This window comes from Chrysemys picta, chromosome 11 (assembly GCF_011386835.1).
Source record: "Chrysemys picta bellii isolate R12L10 chromosome 11, ASM1138683v2, whole genome shotgun sequence".
In the NCBI taxonomy this organism is placed as follows: domain Eukaryota; kingdom Metazoa; phylum Chordata; order Testudines; family Emydidae; genus Chrysemys; species Chrysemys picta.
Genome location: NC_088801.1, coordinates 571,178 through 592,460, shown reverse-complemented (window position 1 = coordinate 592,460; position 21,283 = coordinate 571,178). Strand labels below are relative to the sequence as shown.

At 53.1% G+C, this 21,283-nt stretch overlaps 2 protein-coding genes across 3 annotated transcripts in view; both read right to left on the bottom strand.

Annotated features, from left to right (window-relative positions):
- LOC101932961 (basic proline-rich protein-like) overlaps nt 1-21,283 on the bottom strand; it is a 146,852-nt gene that overhangs the window by 34,310 nt on the left and 91,259 nt on the right. Inside the window, exon 1 of one of the 2 annotated variants that reach the window (XM_065561311.1) lies at nt 2,035-2,456. The exons of the other annotated variant lie outside the window; for it this stretch is intronic. The gene's annotated coding sequence lies outside the window, so the exon portion shown is untranslated. Of the gene's footprint in view, nt 1-2,034; nt 2,457-21,283 lie in introns of those variants that run through there. 2 annotated transcript variants of the gene reach the window in all.
- The window catches only part of LOC101945097 (uncharacterized), a 42,055-nt gene continuing 32,905 nt past the window's right edge, over nt 12,134-21,283 (bottom strand). The window contains exon 3 of the mRNA XM_065561316.1: nt 12,134-19,673. Coding sequence (XP_065417388.1) covers nt 18,914-19,673 — 760 coding nt within the window. The 3' untranslated portion in view covers nt 12,134-18,913. The remainder of the gene's footprint in view (nt 19,674-21,283) is intronic.

Genomic DNA, 21,283 nt, shown 5'->3' with positions numbered 1-21,283 from the left:
TGAGCCCAGAAGGGGGCTGCGACCGGGTGACTGTGAGACAAAGGCTGGAGGAGGGACAAGAAGCGGGTTGGAGGCCGGGTGGCTGGAAGCTGGGCAGTCGTGTTGGGAGACTGGAAGAGTGGGGGGGATCCCGGGTATCTCGCCTGGGATTCCCCTGAGATGGATGAGGCTAAAGTCACTGATTTCTATGCTAACAAGCTCTGTTCTATGCTGTGATCCTGTCGACTAATAAACCTTCTGTTTTACCTGCTGGCTGAGAGAGTCACGGCTGACTGCGAAGTGGGGGTGCAGGACCCTCTGGCTTCCCCAGGGTAGGGTGACCAGATGTCCCGATTTTATAGGGACAGTCTCGATTTTTGGGGCTTTTTCTTATATCGGCTCCTATTACCTCCCATCCCCTGTCCTGATTTTTCACATTTGCTGTCTGGTCCCCCTACCCCAGGGGTCCCATTCAGGTGAGCCCGCCAAGGGGAGGCTCATGGTGGACAGGGATGCTGGATGCTCCGAGGTCAGACCCAGGAAGGCGAGAGCCGAGGAGGCTGTTTGCTCTGGGCAGCGTGCCCTGTGGGGAGACACGCCACCCCAGAGTCCTGGCTGGCTTCAGACAGAGCAGGTCCGGCGCATTGGGCCTGTGCTCCGCGACAGACTCTCAGCCAGCGAGTAACACGGAAGGTTTATTAGTTGACAGGAACATAGCGTAGAACAGAGCTTGTTAGCACAGAAATCAGGACCATTCAGTAAAGTCCATCTTGGGCGGGGGGGAGCCTGGTGCTCCGGACTCCCCCCTACAAGTTCCCAAACAGGAGACTGACCCGCTTCCAGTGGCCTGACATCCGACATGCCCATCGCCCCTCCTCCAGCCTTTGTCTTGCTTCCCGGGCAAGGTGTCACCTGTTCGCATCTCCCTCCTGGCTCTCCGGTTCAGCCATTGTCTACAGGCAGGCAGCTGGGCAGCCTCACCTGCCCTCAGGTCTCAGCAAAGGTCACACACCCTTATCCCCACCACCTAGACACTGGCGCGATACACAGGGAAACTGAGGCACACACAGTATTCATGCAAAATAGTAAAACTCACATACAACATAACAAGGGGAAAACCCCACTTCGTCAGTGGGAAAGTGTCCCATCTTGTTGTCAGTTGTCACTGTGACGGCCTGACTGAAGGGACGGAGAGAGAGAACCAGGAGTGCCCTTGTTCAAGGCCCCTCCCCCCAAGTATTCTGTTGCAATTGTGGACTACATGCATTCCTTCTCCTTTCCCACCCCACTCTATGAACATGTAATAGTGTCTGTAACTGTGCCTTTGTGGGACACAACTGAGAATACCAAATTCAGGACAAACTGCTGAGAAATAGGGCAGAGACACCCCAACACTGGAGGTTAGTCTCCCATAGGATATACCAAACCAGCAACAAAAGTAAACGTCTGTTTCACCACACTGCCTAACAAAAAGTCATAAAAGCAGTTTCCTTAGACATCCCAGTCCTTGTATTACCACCGAAAACACTAGATTTAAATATGAGTGGTTCTTTAAAACCAAATTGAATTGAATAATCAGGGTGGCCCATTTCAAACAATGTGGAGCCGGCCTGAGCCGCTCACCCGAGCCCTGCCCCCTCCTTCCCAGGTGGGGCTGGTGTCGCTGCTCACCTGTGCCCTGCCTGCCCCCCCATGTGAGGCTGGGGGTGGCATTGCTGCTCTCTCGAGCGCTGTCTGCCCTCTGCCCGAGCCCTGTCTCCCCCCTGTGCGGGGCTGGCATCGCCACTTCCCGGGCATTTGTCCCTTTGCTCTTGCCAGCTGATCCAGTCAGCAAACGCAAACGGGACAAAAGGCTACTTTTGCCAAAAAAGTCGGGACGGCCAGGACAGGGCTTAAAACAGGGACTGTCCCGGCCAAAAGGGGATGTCTGGTCACCTTATCTCAGATTCCCACTTATCCCAAAGCACCTTCCTGCCCTAGTTCTTAGCAAGACACCAGCCTGCCCACCACAGCCCTGCTCCATCCCTGGCTGTGAGAAGGGGGCCTTGTGCTTACCTAGAAAAGACCACCTGTCACGGAGTCCCCGGGCGATGCTCCGCAACTGCTCCCCACAAAGCCAGTCAGGACTTTGGGGAGCCTCCTTGACCTCGGAGCAGACTGTCTTCAGGGCAAGAAGCTCACACGGCTTCACCTCCTGGGTCTGACCTTGGAGCATTCAGCATATGCCCCTCCGTGCGCTTCCCACAGCGAGTCCGCCCCGGCGGGGTCCTGGGGAAGCCAGAGGGTTCTGAACCCCCACTTCGCAGTCAGACGTGACTCTCAGCCAGCCAGTAAAACAGAGGTTTATTCGATGACAGGAACTCGATCTAAAACAGAGCTTGTAGGTCCAGAGAACGGGATCCCTCAGCCGGGTCCATCTTGGGGCCCAGCGAGCCAGACACCCCCCCGTCTGCCCTCACTCCCGTCCCCAGCCAGCTTCAAACTGAACCCCCCTCCAGCCCCTCCTCCTCTGGGCTTTGTCCCTTTCCCGGGCCAGGAGGTCACCTGATCTTTTTGTTCACTTTTAGCTATTTCCTTGCAGGGGGGAAGGGCCCTGGCCATTTGTTGCCAGGGAGACAGAGTGTCGGCCATTTATGCACACTGGAGACTTAAGAAATGCATAGGGGAAACTGAGGCACCCACACAGTATTCAGAGGAAACATTAAGAACAGTCCCACTTCGTCACACCACCCCTTTTAACAAAATCTAGCAGGTTATTTGCAGCATGCGAGGAGCTGTGGCAGGGAGAACCCATCGCCAGGCAGGATGAGGAAATGCACGAACACTTACACCCGAGGCAGAAAGCCGGTTCCCCCCGGCTACAGACGGCTCCGTAAGAGCCACCGCAGCAGCCGTGCTGTGCCGCAGGGAAGCTCTCTGGGGGAAAACGGGGAAGTGGCATCTTGGACTGTGGTGCCTGTTTTCACTCTGGATTTAGCATTGTGCGCCGATGCGCAGTGTGGGAGTGCGACGTGCCGGCCACGCTGACCTAGAGCTCCCTGCCCACCATCCGTCGGGTGGGGCACTGCTTGCTAATCTCCCTGCAGGGGGAAAGCACCTCAGCCCCCAAAGCAGAGAGGCTCCTCGCCCCGTCCCCTCCCTCTCTGCCTCGGTGTTCTCGTCAACGGCAGGACTCTGCAGTGAGGGGGAAAGAACGGAGCCGGCTGCGGGGTAACGTACATGTCCTCCCTCGTATCCAGTAGGGCAGCAAGGTCGCCCTGGCATGAGCCCGCTGGTGACAGGGCCCTGAGGACACTGATTTCACGGCCTGCGTGGAAATAGCGGCATTAGCGGAATTCCGCAGCTTTTTCCAATGCGGGGGAGGTGGAAGTGCACATCCCTGCTTCTGCACCGGTGCTGAGGCGGTGGCTGCTCGTGGGGCGTCACTGGGCTGGTCCCCTCCTGGAGGGGACAGGGAGGGGCAAGCGGGTCCTGTCCTGGGGCGTGGGGGGCTGAGCCCCACCTGGACGAGCAGCGAGAGCCAGTGCAGTGCGTACATCAGCAACATGGCGCCGGATGGGCCAGCCCGGGGCAGGGATCGGGGCCTGGCTCGCCCTGCGCCCAGCTCCCGCTCAGGCTGCTGCTGTTTCCTGCCCAGCTGGCGGGGTTGGGGGTGGCACTGACGGCACAGAGCTTCGGGGCCTGGCCTGGCTCACACCAGCGTCTGCAGGCCGGGGAGACACTGGAGCGCTGGCTGTGAGGAGCTGAGACCCTGCAGAGACAATGGGCACCCGCTGACCAGTGACGAACACCGAGCGGCAGGGGCAGCTGTGGTGTGAACACGGCAAGGCTGGGTCGGGAGAACAAGGAGGTGAGGGGTGTCTGTGCTGAGAACTGGGCTCACAGACACGGCAGCTCCCTGAGGGCACAAAGCCAACGGGAACGTACATTTCTGAAGCCTTGTTAGGTTATTTTTAGCCAAGTTGCAGGTTTTTGTGCTTAATGCTAATGGGCTGCTCTTCCTCTGGGCACTTTTGTGTGTGTGCTTCGATCGTGCCCTGCCCCCACCCAGGATGACTGACTGACACCCCCCACCCCTTTGCCACTCTCTAACCCCACCCTCGCCTCTGCCAATGGGCTGCAATGATTCCTTTAAAAAGTGAGCAGAGGCACATGATTGGCCATCCCACTCATTTAAAAAAAAAAACATTAATTTCATTGATTGGTTCAGCGCGGCTATTTAAAGAGCAACATTCTTCTCTCTTGGCTACGGCGAGATGGTGTAGTGGGGCAGTTGCTCCACTTTGGCAGAGAAGGGGTTAAAGCAGGCTGGAGGGAGCCTGCGCAGAACCCGGCCAATCAGAGAAGGGAAGAAAGGCAGCCAATCAGGGCCAGGCTGGGCCCTATATAAAGGCTGCAAAGCAGAGGCAAGAGCAGTCTCTCCCTGACAAGCAAGGGAGGAGGGGGACTGGCCCCCAGGGATAGCCCCTGAGATAGAGCAGCGCTGGGCAGGCTCAGGGGAGCGGAGGGAAAGCTCCAGCCTGGTCCCTGCCGGGCTGAGGCCCCTGGAAGGAAGGGCCGAGGAAGTCCCAGGGGAAGTGGCCCAGGGAGCGCGAGCAGTAGAGGGGAGAGAAGCAGGGCAGGACATGGCTGCTGCCAGAGGGTCCCTGGGCCGGGACCCAGCGTAGTGGATGGGCCTGGGTCCCCCCCTTACACTGCCCCTGGCTGTGGAGGAGCCTGGTCCGATGCAGACTGGGGCTGGCCCTGAGGCCGGGGGCTAGACTCTGGGGCTGCAGTTGGCCACGAGGGCAGGGCCAGACTGAGGACTGCGGATGCCCCCGGAAGGGGGAGAACTGAGCGGGGCACAGCCGGAGGGCTCTGTCCAGAAGAGGAGGCCGCAAGTCAGGGAACAACATGGGTCCCAGACAGCACCGCAGAGCAATGGGTGAGACGCCACCTGCAGGGGTGGCTCCATGGCTGGACAGAGCTAATTCCTGGAGCAGCCAGCAGGAGGCGCCGCGGTGGTGAGTCTGCAGGTGTTACAGGTGGGTTGGGACTGGGGCGTCGCTGCTGCTACCCTGAGTAAACTGCATCCGTGCCCCTGCTGGGAGGAGTGGCCTGGGGGCGACTGGGGGCTGGAACATGTCCTCAGTGCCAGCCCTGCCGTGAGCGACAGACAGGACTCGTGGAACGGTGCCCTTGGCACTTACACTTCAGTACTTACAAATACGGGGACAAGTCTGGTGTGGAAATCGTGTTGCTCACGTATTTATATATAAAAGTACAAGTGTGTGTGTGTGTGACACTATAGTGCACAGACCGCATCTCATTCCACGCAATGGGCATTCTTCTTCCATAGCACGTCATCTCCAACAGATCATCCTGAAGATGGTTCCTTCTTGGCAAAAGGGCCGAAGCTGAAGTCCGAGCCCCACCGCCCAAAGCGTGAGCCTCACCACCCAGGGCCAAAGCCCAAGGGCTTTAGCTTTGGCCTCCCCGCCTGAGCTGGTGGGGCACAGGCAGGCTCGGGCTTCAGTCCTCTGTCCGGAGGTCACGTCGCAATGTTTGTTGGCAGAAGGGGGTCGCGGTGCAATGAAGTTTGAGAACCCCTGGACTAGAGCATCCCCATTTCTGTTTGTTCTTACCTTGGCCTGCATGCCCCTAGTCTGTCCCCATCCAGCCCTTCACTTTCATACCTGTTCTGTATCGCTCACCTGGCCCCACCCCCTCCCTGCAGTATTGGAATCAAATGTGACTGACGGGAAACCCTCTGCTCTTCCCCCGTCCCAGTGCTCGTCCCTCCACAGCGATGAACGGTTCGAAAGCCACTCGGCTGCTGGCTCTCATGTTGGCACGGCTGATGCAGGAGGAGATGCTGGTCCTGTTCTCTGCCTGCCTTGTTCTGCTGACGTCAGCCATGGCTGCGCTGAGCCCTGCTCCTGCTCTGAGCCGTTTTTCCCTGGGCGACTGGGCCTGCCCCTAGCAGCAAGTGCTGGGGATTTCTGGTGCCCAAGGGGTTCCCAGGAGTGGGTGGAGTAGCTGGGTCCATCCAGCCCAGGGTTCTCCCTCTCCCACAGTGTTCAGTCGGAGGGGGAGGTGGGGTCCTACCTGGCCAGCTCTCACCCCGCCCATGGAAACTGCTTACCTGTGTCTTGCATCTGGGCCACAAGTACAAGAGCCCTTGCATGTGGGTGCCTGAGGGCACAAGGCCTGGCCCTGCGGGGAGCCGGGCTATCGTAGGTCACCCCATTGTTCCTGTAGGCTCATCAGTGGGGATTAGCTGGGCCCTGGGGGGATGGGAGGGGCACCCACTAAATCTATCACTGTGTTTATGAAGTATCAGAGGGTAGCCGTGTTAGTCTGTATCGACAAAAACAACAAGGAGTCTAGTGGCACCTTAAAGACTAACAGATTTATTTGGGCATAAGCTTTCGTGAGTAAAAACCTCACTTCTTCGGATGCAACAAATGTGAACATCCTCCTGCAAAGCCAGTGACTGAAAATCACCCGGATCCCAGGTCTGGATCAAGCCAGAGTCATGTGCCCAGGCCCGAAAGGCCTGCTGGGCTGAGGGACAAGAGACTTTCCTGTCCTCTTCCCTTCTCCATGAACTACCAAGATTAAGCACTGCCACGGACAGCGGATTCTCCTCTTTCTGGGGAGGGGCTGGTAGAGCAGTGTCCTTGGTAGGTCATCGGATATCGGCCCTTAAAAATCAGTCTGATTTACATCTCTCTCGCTCCCCCTCCCCCCGCCCGGCAGGTTCGTTATGGCCTTTAGCAGCCGTTGAGAAAATCGCTGCCCTAGAAAGCAGAGCTCTATGGCCCGGGAGCAGCTTGTCCCAGGGTCCTTAGGGTGTAGGGGCCTAAGGACGTTAGGTGGCACATTCAGAGGTTCTAAGGCCAGACGGGACCATTAGACCATCTGGTCTGACCTGCTGTCTGGCCTGGGCCAGAGAATTTCACCAGTCGCCAGGAGTGCTGCCAGCCGCCCTAGGCAGCGGAAGGTCCCGCCCCCGAAATGCCGCCCCCGGCAGAGGCAGCGGAAGGTCCCGCCCCCGACAGAGGCAGCGGAAGGTCCTGCCCCCGAAATACTGCCGATGACCGGGGCAGCCGAAGCTCCGGCTGCCGCGGTCGCTGCCCCCCAAATGTTAGCGCCCTAGGCGACCGCCTAGGTCACCTAATGGGTTGAGCCGGCCCTGCCAGTCGCCCTGTATTGAGCCCAATAACTTGTGTTCAGCTAAAGCATCTGCCAGAAGGGCCCCAGGCTGGATCCGCCGCCCTTGGGAGATGGAGGAGCCCCCGGTTCCCTGGGGAGTCTGTGCCAATGGGTAACGACCCGCCCTGGTCACAACTCTCGCCTAATTCTAGCTGGGATTTGTCTGGCTTCCGTGGGATTTGGGGGCCTGGCTCCCTGCGGTGCCTTTGAACATCCCAACCTCCATCTTGGCTCTAGCCGTTCGTGAGCTTTGATCTGCTCAAATTATCTCAGAATTGAAGTAGGGACAGAAAAGCTAATTCCAATCTCCAGTTACCTGGTCAGTTAGGCCCGAGAACAGTTGTGGGAGTTGCTGAGGAATTACTATTTCAAAGGGCTGGCACAATTCAAACCAATGAGGAAACAGTCGCTGCCCCAGGGAGCTCCCAGTCTCAGGTAAATTTAAATCCGTTCCCAGGAATCCCTCTGTCTCCCGGCTAACGGCGTTCCTGATTGCAGAGAGCTGGGCTGGGGGTGAGCTAGCGGCAGCCTGCCACCTTCTCTAAGCTAGAACAGGCTCCATCCAGTCCTTTGGGTCCCTTCACTCAGATCCCACAGCCAAAGCGAATTGATCATTTGTAACCATTTGTTGAGCTGAGCATGTAGCATCGCTTACACTGGACCATGAGCTCTTTGGGCGAGGACTGTCATCTTCTTATGTCTTACTGTGCTAGCGCCCCACATTGTAACAGTAGTTCATGTTGTGACAGTGTACCCCATAAGGTTTTATGGGGAGGGGGTGCTTATAAATGTATGTATGACATAGCTGGAATATGTTTTGTGCTGCCTGTGCCATGTAACATATCTCCCTAAAGGTTATGGTCTACTATATCTATTCATCCTATTTGTACACATATATCATTTTCTACTCGAGGTTAAGAATTTGGGCTGTATGCTGGCTTGGTTTCTAAGTAAGGTCTGTGAGGTATTTGGTCAGCTTCTTTAGGAAGGAATTCGCCAGGTTAAGTACCTGATCAGGAGACACTTAGGGAACAATGCATCTTGGAATGCTCCAATCCACATGAGAAGTCTTCCTGGAGACATGCAAGATACCATGTGGACAATGGCGTCGGCCTGCAAAGACTGAGTCATGAAGGGACACGTGACTTGCCCAGGTGACCCCAGAACTCCATCTTGGAGCTGGACTTTGCATAGGAGAGAGGAGGGGGGAGTCTCCACCCACAAGACAGAGTCTATTTAAACCTGTGGGAGATCCCTCCATTTTGTCTTCAGCTGACTAAAGAAGGAGCCTCTCCACCCCCGCCCCCCAGGATACTTGAAGGAGACTGAAACAAAGGACAGTAACTACAGGGGGTGTGAGTGATTGCTGGACCCAGGCTAAAAGGAGATTAGCCTGTAAAAGGGAGCACTCTGGAACTGGTGAGGAAATTATCTGTATTCAGTTTGATTAGGCATAGATCTGCGCATTTTATTTTATTTTGCTTGGTGACTTACTTTGTTCTGTCTGTTACTACTTTGAACCGCTTAAATCCTACTGTCTGTATTTAATAAAATCACTTTTTATTTAGTAATTTACTCAGAGTATGTATTAATACCTGAGGGAGCAAACAACTGTGCATATCTCTCTATCAGTGTTATAGAGGGTGAACAATTTATGAGTTTGCCCTGCATAAGCTTTATGCAGGGTAAAACGGATTTATCTGGGTTTAGACCCCATTGGGAGTTGGGCATCTGAGTGCTAAAGACAAGCGCGCTACTGTGAGCTGTTTTCGGGTAAACTTGCAGCTTTGGGACAAGTGATTCAGACCCTGGATCTGTGTTCAGCAAGACAGGGTGCTGGAGTCCTGAGCTGGCAGGGAAAGCAGAAGCAGGGGTAGTCTTTGCACATCGGGTGGCAGCTCCCAAGGGGGTTTCTGTGATCCAACCCGTCACACATGTGTCAAGTATCAAAGGGGGAGCCGTGTTAGTCTGGATCTGTAAAAAGCAACAGAGTCTTGTGGCACCTTTAAGACTAACAGACGTATTGGAGCATAAGCTTTCATGGGGAAATGCCCACTTCGGGTGATGCATCCAAAAAAGTGCTTATGCTCCAATACATCTGTTAGTCTTAAAGGTGCCACAGGACCCTCTGTTGCTTTTTAGTAGTTCATGTGTAAGCCGGGTCTGAACGAATGCTTCCCTGACAGCTGGCTGGGAGGGGAAGAGACGATGGGTGTGTTTATGTAAATAGTTTGCTCCTGCTCGGTTTACATATTCAGCACATACAGCGGTGTCAGTGATCAACTTAGGCTGGTGTTGGTAGAAATCACCTTTAGTACTGAATGCAGGGTAGGGAAATACAGTTACCAATGTTGTAATTATTGTAGGAATACAGGAAAGCAGGATAGTCCTTAACCTGTCCCAAATGAGGCGGCCACCGTCAGTGGAAAGAACCTCATTAAACCAACAGGAGTACTTGTGGCACCTTAGAGACTAACAAATTTATTAGAAGCTTTTGTGGGCTACAACCCACTTCTTCAGATGCATAGAATGGAACATATATTGAGGAGGTATATACACACACATACAGAGAGCATGAACAGGTGGGAGTTGTCTTACCAACTCTGAGAGGCCTATTAAGTAAGAGGAAAAAACCTTTTTGAAGTGATAATCAAGCTAGCCCAGTACAGACAGGTTGATAAGAAGTGTGAGAATACTTACAAGGGGAGATAGATTCAATGTTTGTAATGGCTCAGCCTTTCCCAGTCCTTATTCAATCCTAAATTGAACCAAATTAAATTAAACCAGGGGCTCAAATGTCAGGTATCCCTAGTCAGGAGGCTGCTAAGCCCTCAAGGAACCCCCGCCCCCTGCTCAAAGAGTAGGGCTTGATAGGCTTTGTTAGGAGCTTCTTTGTTATGTTCAATGCCCAATCAGAGCTGGACTCAGTTGTGGTAGGACTGTGTGTCTGCCCAGCCTGCAAAGAGCTGAACGTTACTAGGAGCTGTGCAGTGGTCTCTGCAGAGAGGCAGCAGACGGTGACTGACAGTCAGCTGGTGAACGAGTGGCAGAGGGGCACGCTGGGAGGGTGGCTGGCAGAGGGCAGTGAGTGATTGCCTGAGCAGCGGAGCGAGTAAGGTTCCTCTTTACCCCAGTCGGTTGGGGGGGGGGGTTTGAACTCTGCAGATGCCCCTCTGAACTCTGGGTCTGCACTGACCAAGGACAGCGACTGTGAGTGAGGGGCAGAGAAGGGTCAGGCATGTGAAAGGGACTTTTGGGTAGCTGGACTTAACCTGAGGGGAAAAGGACACTGCCCAACCTATGTGGGGGTGGGTCTTTTACTCATGGTTTATGTTTGAGCCCTGTTTGCGGTGTGTCTTCTCTCCTTTAATTAAAGTTTATTTTCTACGCTCAGACTCTGTGCTTGCTAGAGGGGAAGTTTTGTGCCTCAGAGGCGCCCGGGGGTAGTGTGTAAATTTCCCAGGTCACTGGGTGGGGGCTCGAGCCGGTTCTGTGTTGTATCGATGGAAAGGAACCCCTAGAACCTCTGAACCCGGCCCTGGGTGCTGCTGGCTCCACCTGGCAGACGGGTTACACACAGATTAGATTTAAGGCCTCAAGTGACCCCTCTGCCTGTCCAGTCTGACCTGTATAACTCCGGCCAGAGACTGACTCGGTAACTTCTGCATCGAGCCCAGTAACAGCTGGTTGGGCTAGAGCAGAGCTTCCAGGAAAGGCGTCCAGGGCGGATTTAAAGACTTCACGTGATGGAGAATCCACCATGTCCCTACATCAGGGGCACCGGAACGGGGGGGACCAGCAGGCCATGGCTACGCTCTCCCACTTCTTACCAGCTGTAAACACGAGCGACGGGGGGGGGGGGGGAGGGCATAGGGGGGATTGATTGGGGGGCAGGGTCTTGGGGGTGGGGGACGGTGCAGGAGCGAGGGCTTGCTGAGAAGGGGTGCTGTGGGGGCGGGACCTTTCAGGGAATGGGTAGCGTGAGGGCGGGGCCTTGGGGGGAAGGGGTGGGGCAGAGGCTTGGGGGAGGGGTGCTTTGGGGGATAGGAGTGGCACAAAGGCAAGGCTCAGGGAGAAGGGGCAGTGTGGGGGAGGTGCCTTGGGGAGCAGGGTGGGAGGTGGGGCCCCGGTTTGGGCACTTGTAGCCCCCCCCACTTTTAGGCCAACGGTTCCAGTGGCAGGTGAGCGTTATTGTTAAATATTTACACCTGGTTCCTAGTCTGACTGTATCCACCTTCAGCTTCCAGACACTGGCTCTTGTTCTGCCTTTTACTCTTAAAGAGCCGGCTACGCTCAGAAATCTCCTTCCCGTGTGGGGGCTTCTAGACCCTGACCGAGTCCCCTCTCCCTTGGCCCTCCCACAACACCAACTCCTTTCGTGGGAGTCCACAGAGTGAGGCGTTGGCTCACAGACGCTGCAGCTGTTCAGAAATGATCGAGCAGCTCCCAGCTCCACAGGGCCGTTGAGCTTGGCTCCCCTTCGGGGGCTCGAATATGGCCCTGGGCTCTGTTGGGCTCCTCACACTTGACTCTTGAGGAGTTTATGAATGGGATCCTATGCCTGGGTCGCCGGTGATAGCAGGGACTGGACTCAGTGACCCGGGGGCCCTTCCAGTCCTACATTCCTATGTTTTCATGGGGTGGAGACTAAGTAGTGGGATCTCCCAGATGCTTGTGGCACTGAAATGAGACTCCACTCACAGTAGACGGCACCGACCTGTGACCGTCCCGCTCCTTTCTCAGCTGGTTTCCTGAGAAATTAAATTGTTGACAATGAAATAATCATGACCGGGGCTGAGTTAACCCCTCACTGGGATGAATGAGACTGTTCATTTTAGCAGTTACACCTTGGATCATGGTTATTGGTTATACAGGTTAATATAATGATCATTCCATTATGAAATATGGAAACCCCATTGGCAAAGCTCCTTGTTACAGTGTTACGAAACTCACACAATAAAATTAAAACACACGCTGTATATTGCATAATATTGCATCACTTCAGCTGAAAGCAGTTACATTGTTATAAATGCCCTTGCGGGTTACATATACACACTGCGTGTGCAGGTAAAACATTGTGTCTGTGTGTTTAAATACACTTATGTTTTATAGCTTGCAGGGCCAGCTGCAGGCACCAGCATTCCAAGCAGGTGCTTGGGGCGGCAATCTGTAAGGGGCGGCAGTCCGTGTGTTTTTGCCACCCCAAGCAGCGCGCCGAATTGCCGCTGTGGACGGTGGGGGCAGTCCGTGTGCCACATGCAGACATCAAAAATTGTCATAAAAACAAGACAATTAACCAAATACTCCAAATAAAAAATTACATATTGAAACAAATCACCATCACAACAAGAAGTGTCATGTTTGCAACAGCCCTTATTTCAGCTGATTTAACCCTCAATTTATGGCCAGTGTCCCAACAACCCAAAATCAAATATTAGCACAACGTTAGGTTTCTTCCAGTCCTCTGGAACTTCCCGAGTGTGCCCAGACTTACTGAATATCAACATAAATGCGCCAGTGAGCTCTTCAGCCAGCACTTCTAATCGTCTGGAATGCAAATTGTCTGGACCTGCTGATTTTAAAAATACCTAACTTTAGTAGCTGCTGTTTTACATCCTCCTCAGTTACTATTGGAATGGAAAGTGTTTCCTCCTCATATGATGTGATGACATCTGCTTTTTTCCCCAACTACAGAACAGAAATATTTATTGAACTCTTCTGCCTTTCCTGCATTATTATTGACAGTTCTACCATTTCCATCTAGTAATGGGCCAATACCATTGTCAGGATTCGTTTTGTTCCTAATAAACTTTAAAAACCTCCTTATTGTCCTTAACTATGTTGGCCATAGATTCCTTCTTGCGTCCCTTTGCTCCCCTTATCAGTTTTCTACAATTCCTAGCTTCTGATTTATATTCATTACTATCCATTTCCCCCCTTTTCCATTTGTTTTATATAAAATCTATTATTTTACAGGGCATTAATTTCCACTTTAAGCCAGGTTCCTTTCTTAACAAATCTGACCTTTCTTGATTGTGGCTTTTTGGGCAGCTGTGGTTTGGAGTTTGCATAAAGTTACACTGCCTACTCCCACTGCAAATCATCACTATAATCATCTCTCTCTCTCTCTCTCAAAGCACTTGAAACCAATACAGTTAAGTAAAACTTTACTTTTAGTAATTTCTGTTATTCCTTTAAGTTCTTTTACAGGTAAAATCCTACAGATGGGAACTGAGGCGAGACCGTGCAACGTGTCCAAAGTGACACAGGGTGTCTGTGGTAGGCTAGGAATAGATTCTCGATCACTTCCTAGTCAAGGGAACAGCCACAAAGCCACTCTTCCTGACCCATCTGGTTCCTTCTCACCAGGATCTGGAAGATACGATGACGGTAAATCCAGGGGCTCAGCAATTGGTGGTGGTGACAGCTACGAAGGTGAAACTCATTAAAATGTAGCAGCACCTTCGTATTGTTGCTCCCTAGCAAGTTGTCAAGTGCTCCCTCCCAAAAAGCTGGCTGTAAACCGAGCAGAAACCCTGCCCCTCAAAGAGAATCAAAGCCAGCCTCTGGCGGTCCCATGTATGGGCACTTATCGGAACAATGTCTCAGCTAGTAGCTATAGCTCATGAGAAACTTGAAACTCACTAATCACAGCTCAGTAAAGGCATCCAGCTCTCACTTCAATTTTTTTTTTAATAAATAATGTTTATGGTTCCAGGGTGGGAGTGAACTTTCCATCTTTCCCCCAGAATCCAGCCCCCTTCACAGTAAGACTAACCTTGACCCCATGCTGACTGGTGCCACATTAGCACATTCCTAAGTAGATGGAACTGTAACTCCCCCAGGTTGTGGGGAGCACAAGTTGTGACGGGCTGTCTCCCCCGGGCTGCAGTCTGGGAGCTGTGGGAACTGCTTTGCCCCCAACCATACAGCTGAACTGGTCTCTCTCACTGCTCTGCTGGTGAGTCAGCCAGCCGCCGCCCCCCCCCCCGCCCTGTTATCCTCCAACATGACAGCAGGTGGCACCACACACCCAACTGAGCTACCTGAGTGCTTTACCTGAGCCACTCAAGGACAGACTGTGACGAACTGGGACTGTTCTTACTGTGGTCTGTGAATGCTGACAGGGGAGTGTGGCTAGGATAGTCTGCATTGGGGGATGGGAGATTGCCCGAATCTGCAGCTCGACCCTGGCAGAGAGGTAGTGACCTCGAGAAGGGCTGGCACACTAGGGGTCCCCCTGGGAACTGTGGGGAGCTGTGAGCACACAGGCCGGTGAGTGGCCAGCAGGAAGATGTATGCCAAGCGGCTTAAGAGCGACCTGGTGGAGCTGTGCAAGCAGAGGGGGCTGCGCAGTGGGAGGCTCACCAAAGAACAGCTCATTGCCCGGCTGGAGGCGGAAGATCGCGCGAATGAACTGATCCCTGTGTCTCAGGGAAGCAGCCTGGCAAATGCAGCTCAGGCACCAGTGTCTGTCCCAGCTGGGAGTGGTCAGCCGGCTGCTGAGGGCTTCCCGAGACCCCTCCTTCCTATGCCTAGGGGAAGGGTGGGGAGGAGCCCAGCAAATACCGAAGGCGCCGTGGCCCCCCCGGCCAGCAGGGGACCCTCCCAGCGAAGCTCGCCGGCCAGCAGAGGATCCTCCCGGCGACGTTCGGCATCCGGGGAGCGGAATTGGCTGGAATGGGAGAAAGAGCTAAAACTGAGAGAGCTGGAGGATCGTGAACAACAGAGACAGCATGAACGGGAGGAGAAAGAGAGACAGAGACAGCATGAAGAGAGACAGAGACAGCATGAAGAGAGACAGCATCAGCGTGAAGAGAGACAGCGTCAGCATGAACGGGAGGAGAATGAGAGACAGCGTCAGCATGACCTGGAACTGGCGAGATTGAAGGGCAGCGAACCCCCGGCTGCGGTGAGTGAGGGGGGACCCAGGACTGCACGGAGCTTTGATAAGTGCATCCTGGCCCCACGCAAGGAGGGGGAGGACATGGATGACTTCCTGGATGCCTTTGAGACGGCCTGCAAGCTGCACCGGGTTGATCCCGCGGACAGACTCCGGGTCCTTACCCCCTTACTGGACCCCAAAGCCGTGGCATTGTACCGCCAACTGGAAGAGGCAGAGAAAGGGGACTACGAACTATTCAAAAAGGCCCTGCTACGAGAGTTTGGGCTGACTCCTGAGATGTACCGGGAAAGGTTCCGGAGTCAGGATAAAACCCCTGAGATCTCATATCTGCAACTAGCCGTCCGCATGGAAGGATACGCCAGCAAGTGGGCTGATGGGGCCCAGACGAAGGAGGACCTGGTCAAACTGCTGGTACTGGAGCAACTGTATGAGCGGTGCCCATCCGACCTGAGGCTGTGGTTGGTGGACAGAAAGCCAGAGGACCCGCGACATGCAGGCCGGCTGGCCGATGAGTTTGTAAAGAGCCGGTCAGGAGATAACAGGGAGGAGTCCCAAAGGAACAGTCCCACCACAACGCAGAGAGAGAGTCACCATGGGACCTCCCCGTGGGAAAATACAGAAAAACCCCATCAAAGGGGAACATCCGGCGTCAGGACCATCCGACCCACTCAAGGGGACCCATGGGACATGGGCTGCTACCACTGTGGCCAGAAAGGCCACATACGGGCCCAGTGCCCCAGGCTCAGGGACAGACTGAGCAGACCGAACCCACAGAGGGTTGACTGGGTAGAGACCCAGCCAGGCGAGAGGCAGCATTCCCAGGGAAGGGGGGCTGGCAGAGTACCACCTGCTAAGGAGGGAGGAGAGCTCCAGGCCAGCTCCTCTGGGGGGCTGGATGCTCCAGACTCAGGGTTTTTGGTTTATACGGTGGGCGCGGGGCTGTCCCTCCGGAGAGAGTACCTTGTTCCCCTGGAGGTGGATGGGAGGAAGGTCAATGGATACTGGGATACGGGTGCAGAGGTGATGCTGGCCCGGCCCGAGGTGGTGGCCCCAGATCAGGTGGTGCCCAACACCTACCTGACCCTGACGGGGGTGGGCGGGACACCAGTCAAAGTGCCCGTGGCAAGGGTACACCTGAAGTGGGGGGCCAAGGAGGGCCCCAAGGATGTGGGGGTACACCCGCATTTGCCCACTGAGGTGTTGATGGGGGGGGACCTGGAGGACTGGCCAAGCAACCCCCAAAGGGCACTGGTTGTGACCCGCAGTCAGAGCCGGCGAGGGGCACTGCGCCCTGGCCTTGGGGGGGTGTGCCTTGTCCGAGGCGCAGGACCCTAACCTGGTGGGGAGGGAACGCCCAGGGACACGGCTTAGGGAGGCTGCAGCTTCAGACCCAGCGGGCGAGAAAGAGCAGGTGGCCATCCCTGTCCCAGCTGCTGAGTTCCAGGCCGAGTTGCAGAGAGATCCCTCCTTGCGGAAGATAAGGGACCTGGCCGACCTCAATGCGGTACAGACCATGGGACGAGGTGGCCGGAAAAGGTTCCTGTGGGAGAATGGGCTCCCCCAGGGAAAATGGAGTCAGGGGGGATCAGGAGGCAGCTGGTGGTACCCCAGAAGTATCGCCGCCAGCTGCTGTGCCGGGCCCATGACATTCCCCTCTCAGGGCACCAGGGAACCTGGCATACCCAGCAGAGGCTGCTACAGAGCTTTTACTGGCCGGGGGTCTTTGTTACTGTCCGACAGTACTGCGGATCCTGTGACCCCTGTCAGAGGGGGAGGAAGGCCTGGGACAAGGGGAAAACAGCTTTAGGACCCTTGCCCAGCATAGAGGATCCTTTCCGGAGGGTGGCCAAGGTTAAAAGGGCGGCTCTGAACCAAGAGAGCCCAAAGCACAGACCTCCAGACTGGAGCGCTGGGAGAAGACCACAGCCCAGTTGGAACCCCAGGGGTATTGGGGTGGGAAAAGGGCACAGGCCGCATAAACCTTCCCACAGGCGAACTGCGAGTGCCATCAAGCACCCCCGACCTAAGGGGGGGCGTGAAACTGGAGGGGCCTGGTGTAATTCTCACCAAGGAATGGGAGGGATGCGGGGGCATCCATGGGAACGGGGGTAGGTTCGAACTTCCCCGGGTCACTGGTTAAAGTGACCCTGCTCAGTTCGGTCTCGAAGGGGGGAGATGTGACGAACTGGGACTGTTCTTAGTGTGGTCTGTGAATGCTGACAGGGGAGTGTGGCTGGGATAGTCTGCATTGGGGGATGGGAGTCTGCCCGAAGGAACATACCTGAGCTTGTAACATGAGAACCCAGGAAGGGGTTGGAGGCCAGGTGACACCTTGGCCCGGGAAACTGAACAAAGGCTGTGGGAGGGGTCGCTGAAGGCAGAGTGTTGGAAGCGGGCTGGAGAGATGGCTGGGAGGCAGAGATGGCTCTCACCTCCCAAAGTGGGGGGGGCTGGGATGCCCTGGGACCCCAAGATGGACCTAACTGAGGGGGGCCCTGTTGTCTGTGCCTGCAAGACCTGTCTTGGACTGTATTCCCGTCATCCAAATAAACCTTCTGCTTTACTGGCTGGCTGAGAGTCATGGTGAATCGCAGGAAGCCGGGGGTGCAGGGCCCTGAGTCCCCCAATACTCCGTGACACAGACAGAAGCCAATTTCCCAGCTCCCCAGCCTTGCACCCTTGCTGGAGTATAAACCCAGAATTATACTGTCTTGCACTGCACAGGGACCTGTACAATGCAAGCTTGTTAATGTAGTTCGCTTTCTTCTCGATGTTGGAAAGGTATGCAACGGCCTTTGTTTACAGAGCAGAGATTTTCCCAGATGCTTCACTCAAAGCACACTGCTTAAGATAAAACATAAACCAAGCTTATTAACTACAGACAGATCGATTTTAAGTGATTATAAGTGATAGCAAACAGATCAAAGCAGATTACGTAGCAAATAAACAAAAACGCAAACTAAGCCTAACATACTAGATAGATAGGAGTTAAATTATCAATTTCTCACCCTGACTGATGATACAAGCCGTCCACCAGGTTTCCATACACAAGCTAGAAATCCCTTTAGCCTGTGACCAGCCCTTCCCCCCAGTTCAGTCTTTGTTCCTCAGGTGTTTCCAGGAATTCTCTTGTGTGGGGAGGGAGGCCCCGAGATGATGTCACTCCCCACCTTATATAGTTTTTCCATTGGGCGGGACTCTTTGTTCCAAGCCCAGTTGGTAGAAAAATACAGCTACCAAAATGGAGTTCCGTGTCATGTGATCTGGTCACATGCCCTTGCTGAGTCCTAGCAGCCATTACTCACAGACGGGCTGAAACGTTCCCAGGAAGGCCAAGCTCCTCCGTGGTTTATTGTCGTTGTCGATGAGCCATTGGCACTGTCTGGCTTCTCCATTGTTGTACCTGACAAGCTAGTTGTGGGTGTTACTTATGTTACCTCATTAGACCCACAATTGGCTAGAAAGAAAGAAACAAACAAAACAACAATGCTGGGGGTGGAATGAGGTTAAGAAGCAAGTTGGAACTTCTAGCTTGCACTATCCACACCTGTTACCATTTTAATGGAAAAAGTCTTTAACTACGGCTGCTACTAAGAAATTCAGTGACTAATTTTAGGACTGGTTTTAATATGTGTAAAATGTAATAATCATGAATGTGCATAAATAAAAAGAGTGGGGCCTGGGAGTGGGGATATTCTGTAGGAACAGCACTTTTTCTAGGCTAAAGAGCAGGATGACGTGGGGTGCTGAATCCCTCCAGTCCCTGGGGAAGGCCGTGGGGACGGACGTTCAGCATCTTGCAGGACTGAGCCATTTATTTTTGCCCCAAATTCACTCTTGTTTATCTGCAGTTAGTGCCTTGTACATTTCATTGACTTGGTGAATCACTTGCTCCATTTCATTGACTTGGCCAATCACTTGCTCCATTTCATTGACGGCTTCTCGGATTTTAGCTGCCAGCTCCGTTTTTGCGCCATTGTGGAGATCCACAGAATCCTTTGCTACAAAGATAATATCTAACCCCAGGGTGACACCTGTTAGAATGTGGGTCGCAGCTCCTGCAAATTTTGCAATTCTACCAACATTAGCCAGGAGCTGCCCAGCTTTGACCATTTTCATGATGTTAAGAACAGCTCGTCCTGCCCCTGAACCTATCTGTGGGATTGCAAACACAAAAGCAATGTCTCCATAACTTTCCAAGAGTTTTATAGCCTTTTCGATATTATCCAGCTCAGTCTGACACTCCTGAAGGAGCTTCTCTACTGTCTCCTTCTTGACTTTACTTGTCACTATATCTGTGGTGGTTGCGGCAGCACTGGTCAGTCCCCCTGCGGTAGAAACAGCAAGCCCTGTAAGAGAGACTATCAGGGATGCTCCAAATGTAACAGGAGCGAGACAGAGGCCTACGATGGTCGTTATCCCCCCGGCAATTCCCACTGTCCCTCCAGTAACATTTGCTATTGTCGCTCCTTTGTGGACCCAGTCAATATCATCTGCAGTTTTCCGAAGTTCAGGGAAGTGTCTCTGCAATTTGTCTCTTGCCCTCAATAATGACTGCACCACTTCATTGATCTTCTTCCTTCCTGGAAAACTGACAGAAAAGGGAGAAAAATAAAAAAAATTAGTCTCCAGGTCTAAAATCCCTGCTCTTGCACCTTCTTGGGCAGTCTTGACTGGCTCCCATTGACTTCCATGGGAGCTCCATCCACTTACACCAGGGTTGAGTTTGGTCCTTGGTGATGGGTGAACCTCAATAGGTTTCATTTGGATAAACACACAACATTTAATTTAGGACCGTAGGAATTGCCACACTGGATCAGATCAATGGCCCATCTGCAGTTGACTGGTATTCTGTCTCCACTGGGGACTATTAGGATATAGATATTCAGGCCTGTCTGCAAAGGCCTATACTTTAAGTATTTAGGTATATGTTTATCATTTAGCTAGTTATAGAGGTATAAAAGAGAGAATCAAAATCACGGTTTGCCTGTGTAACGGCCTTCTCGTACTGTGACAGTCTGAGGCCTGGTTCTTAGGCTAAGGCCTTTGGCTAAGCAGCAGGGGCAGCCATAAACCGGGAAGTGAATGGTCACATCCTCACATCCCAAACCCGTCACATTGAAATAAATCAATCTGGGGCTGTTAGGAAGGTGATCTGATCTATCACATCCAGAGAAAGGGAAGAGCCTAGAAGATGTAAAAGGAAACTTCATTTGGTAGCATCCTGTCTGGCAAGAACTCACTTATCAATAGCTGGGATGTGAAATCCTCATTTCTGTATTGTTCTATCCACTTCCCTATTGTTTGTCTTAGAATCTCTGTCTGGTTCTGTGATTGTTTTTGTCTGCTGTATAATTAATTTTGTTGGGTGTAAACCAGTTAAGGTGGTGGAATATAATTGGATAGGTAATCATGTTACAATATTTTAGGATTGGTTAGTTAAAATTCAGTAAAATGATTGGTTAAGGTATAGCTAAGCAGAACTCAAGTTTTACTATATAGTCTGCAGTCAATCAGGAAGTATGCGGAGGGGAATTGGAATCCTGTTTTGCTAAGGGGGGGGGGGATGGGAACAGGGACACAGGCAAGGCTCTGTGGTGTCATAGCTGAGAAGGGGGACACTGAGGAAGGAAACTGGAATCATGCTTGCTGGAAGTTCATCCCCATAAACATCGAATTGTTTGCGCCTTCGGACTTCGGGTATTGCTGCTCTTTGTTCATGTGAGAAGGACCAGGGAACGGGAGGGTGAAGGAATAAGCCCCCTAACAGGGACAGTAACAGATGATTCAAATGAAGGTGAAACCCCTCATAAGGGGCAATTATGGAATACCAGGCCCAGAGGTTAAGTTGCTGCATTTTCCCAGCAGGAAGGTTTATATCCCTTTCAGATGTTTTATCCTATCTAATTTAATGGTGGATATTCTCTTCATCTATATTCACAGATAAACACTATATTAAATTGGAGTTAAGACTGAGAGTATAAACCTAGGAAATCGAGAGGTAAAATTAAAGTTAAAAGAAATCCAAACAGGGTGAGGTCGGGAACTGCACAGTCAGGGCCCTAAGAATCCTTAACTCTGCCTTGTAGTGATTCTATGAGGAAAGAATGAAACAAACCTAAATGTCTTTAGAAATCAGTTTATTGCATGGCATCGTTCTAGGGAAGAGTTAAGGCTGTTGGGTGCCTTCCTAGCAGAATT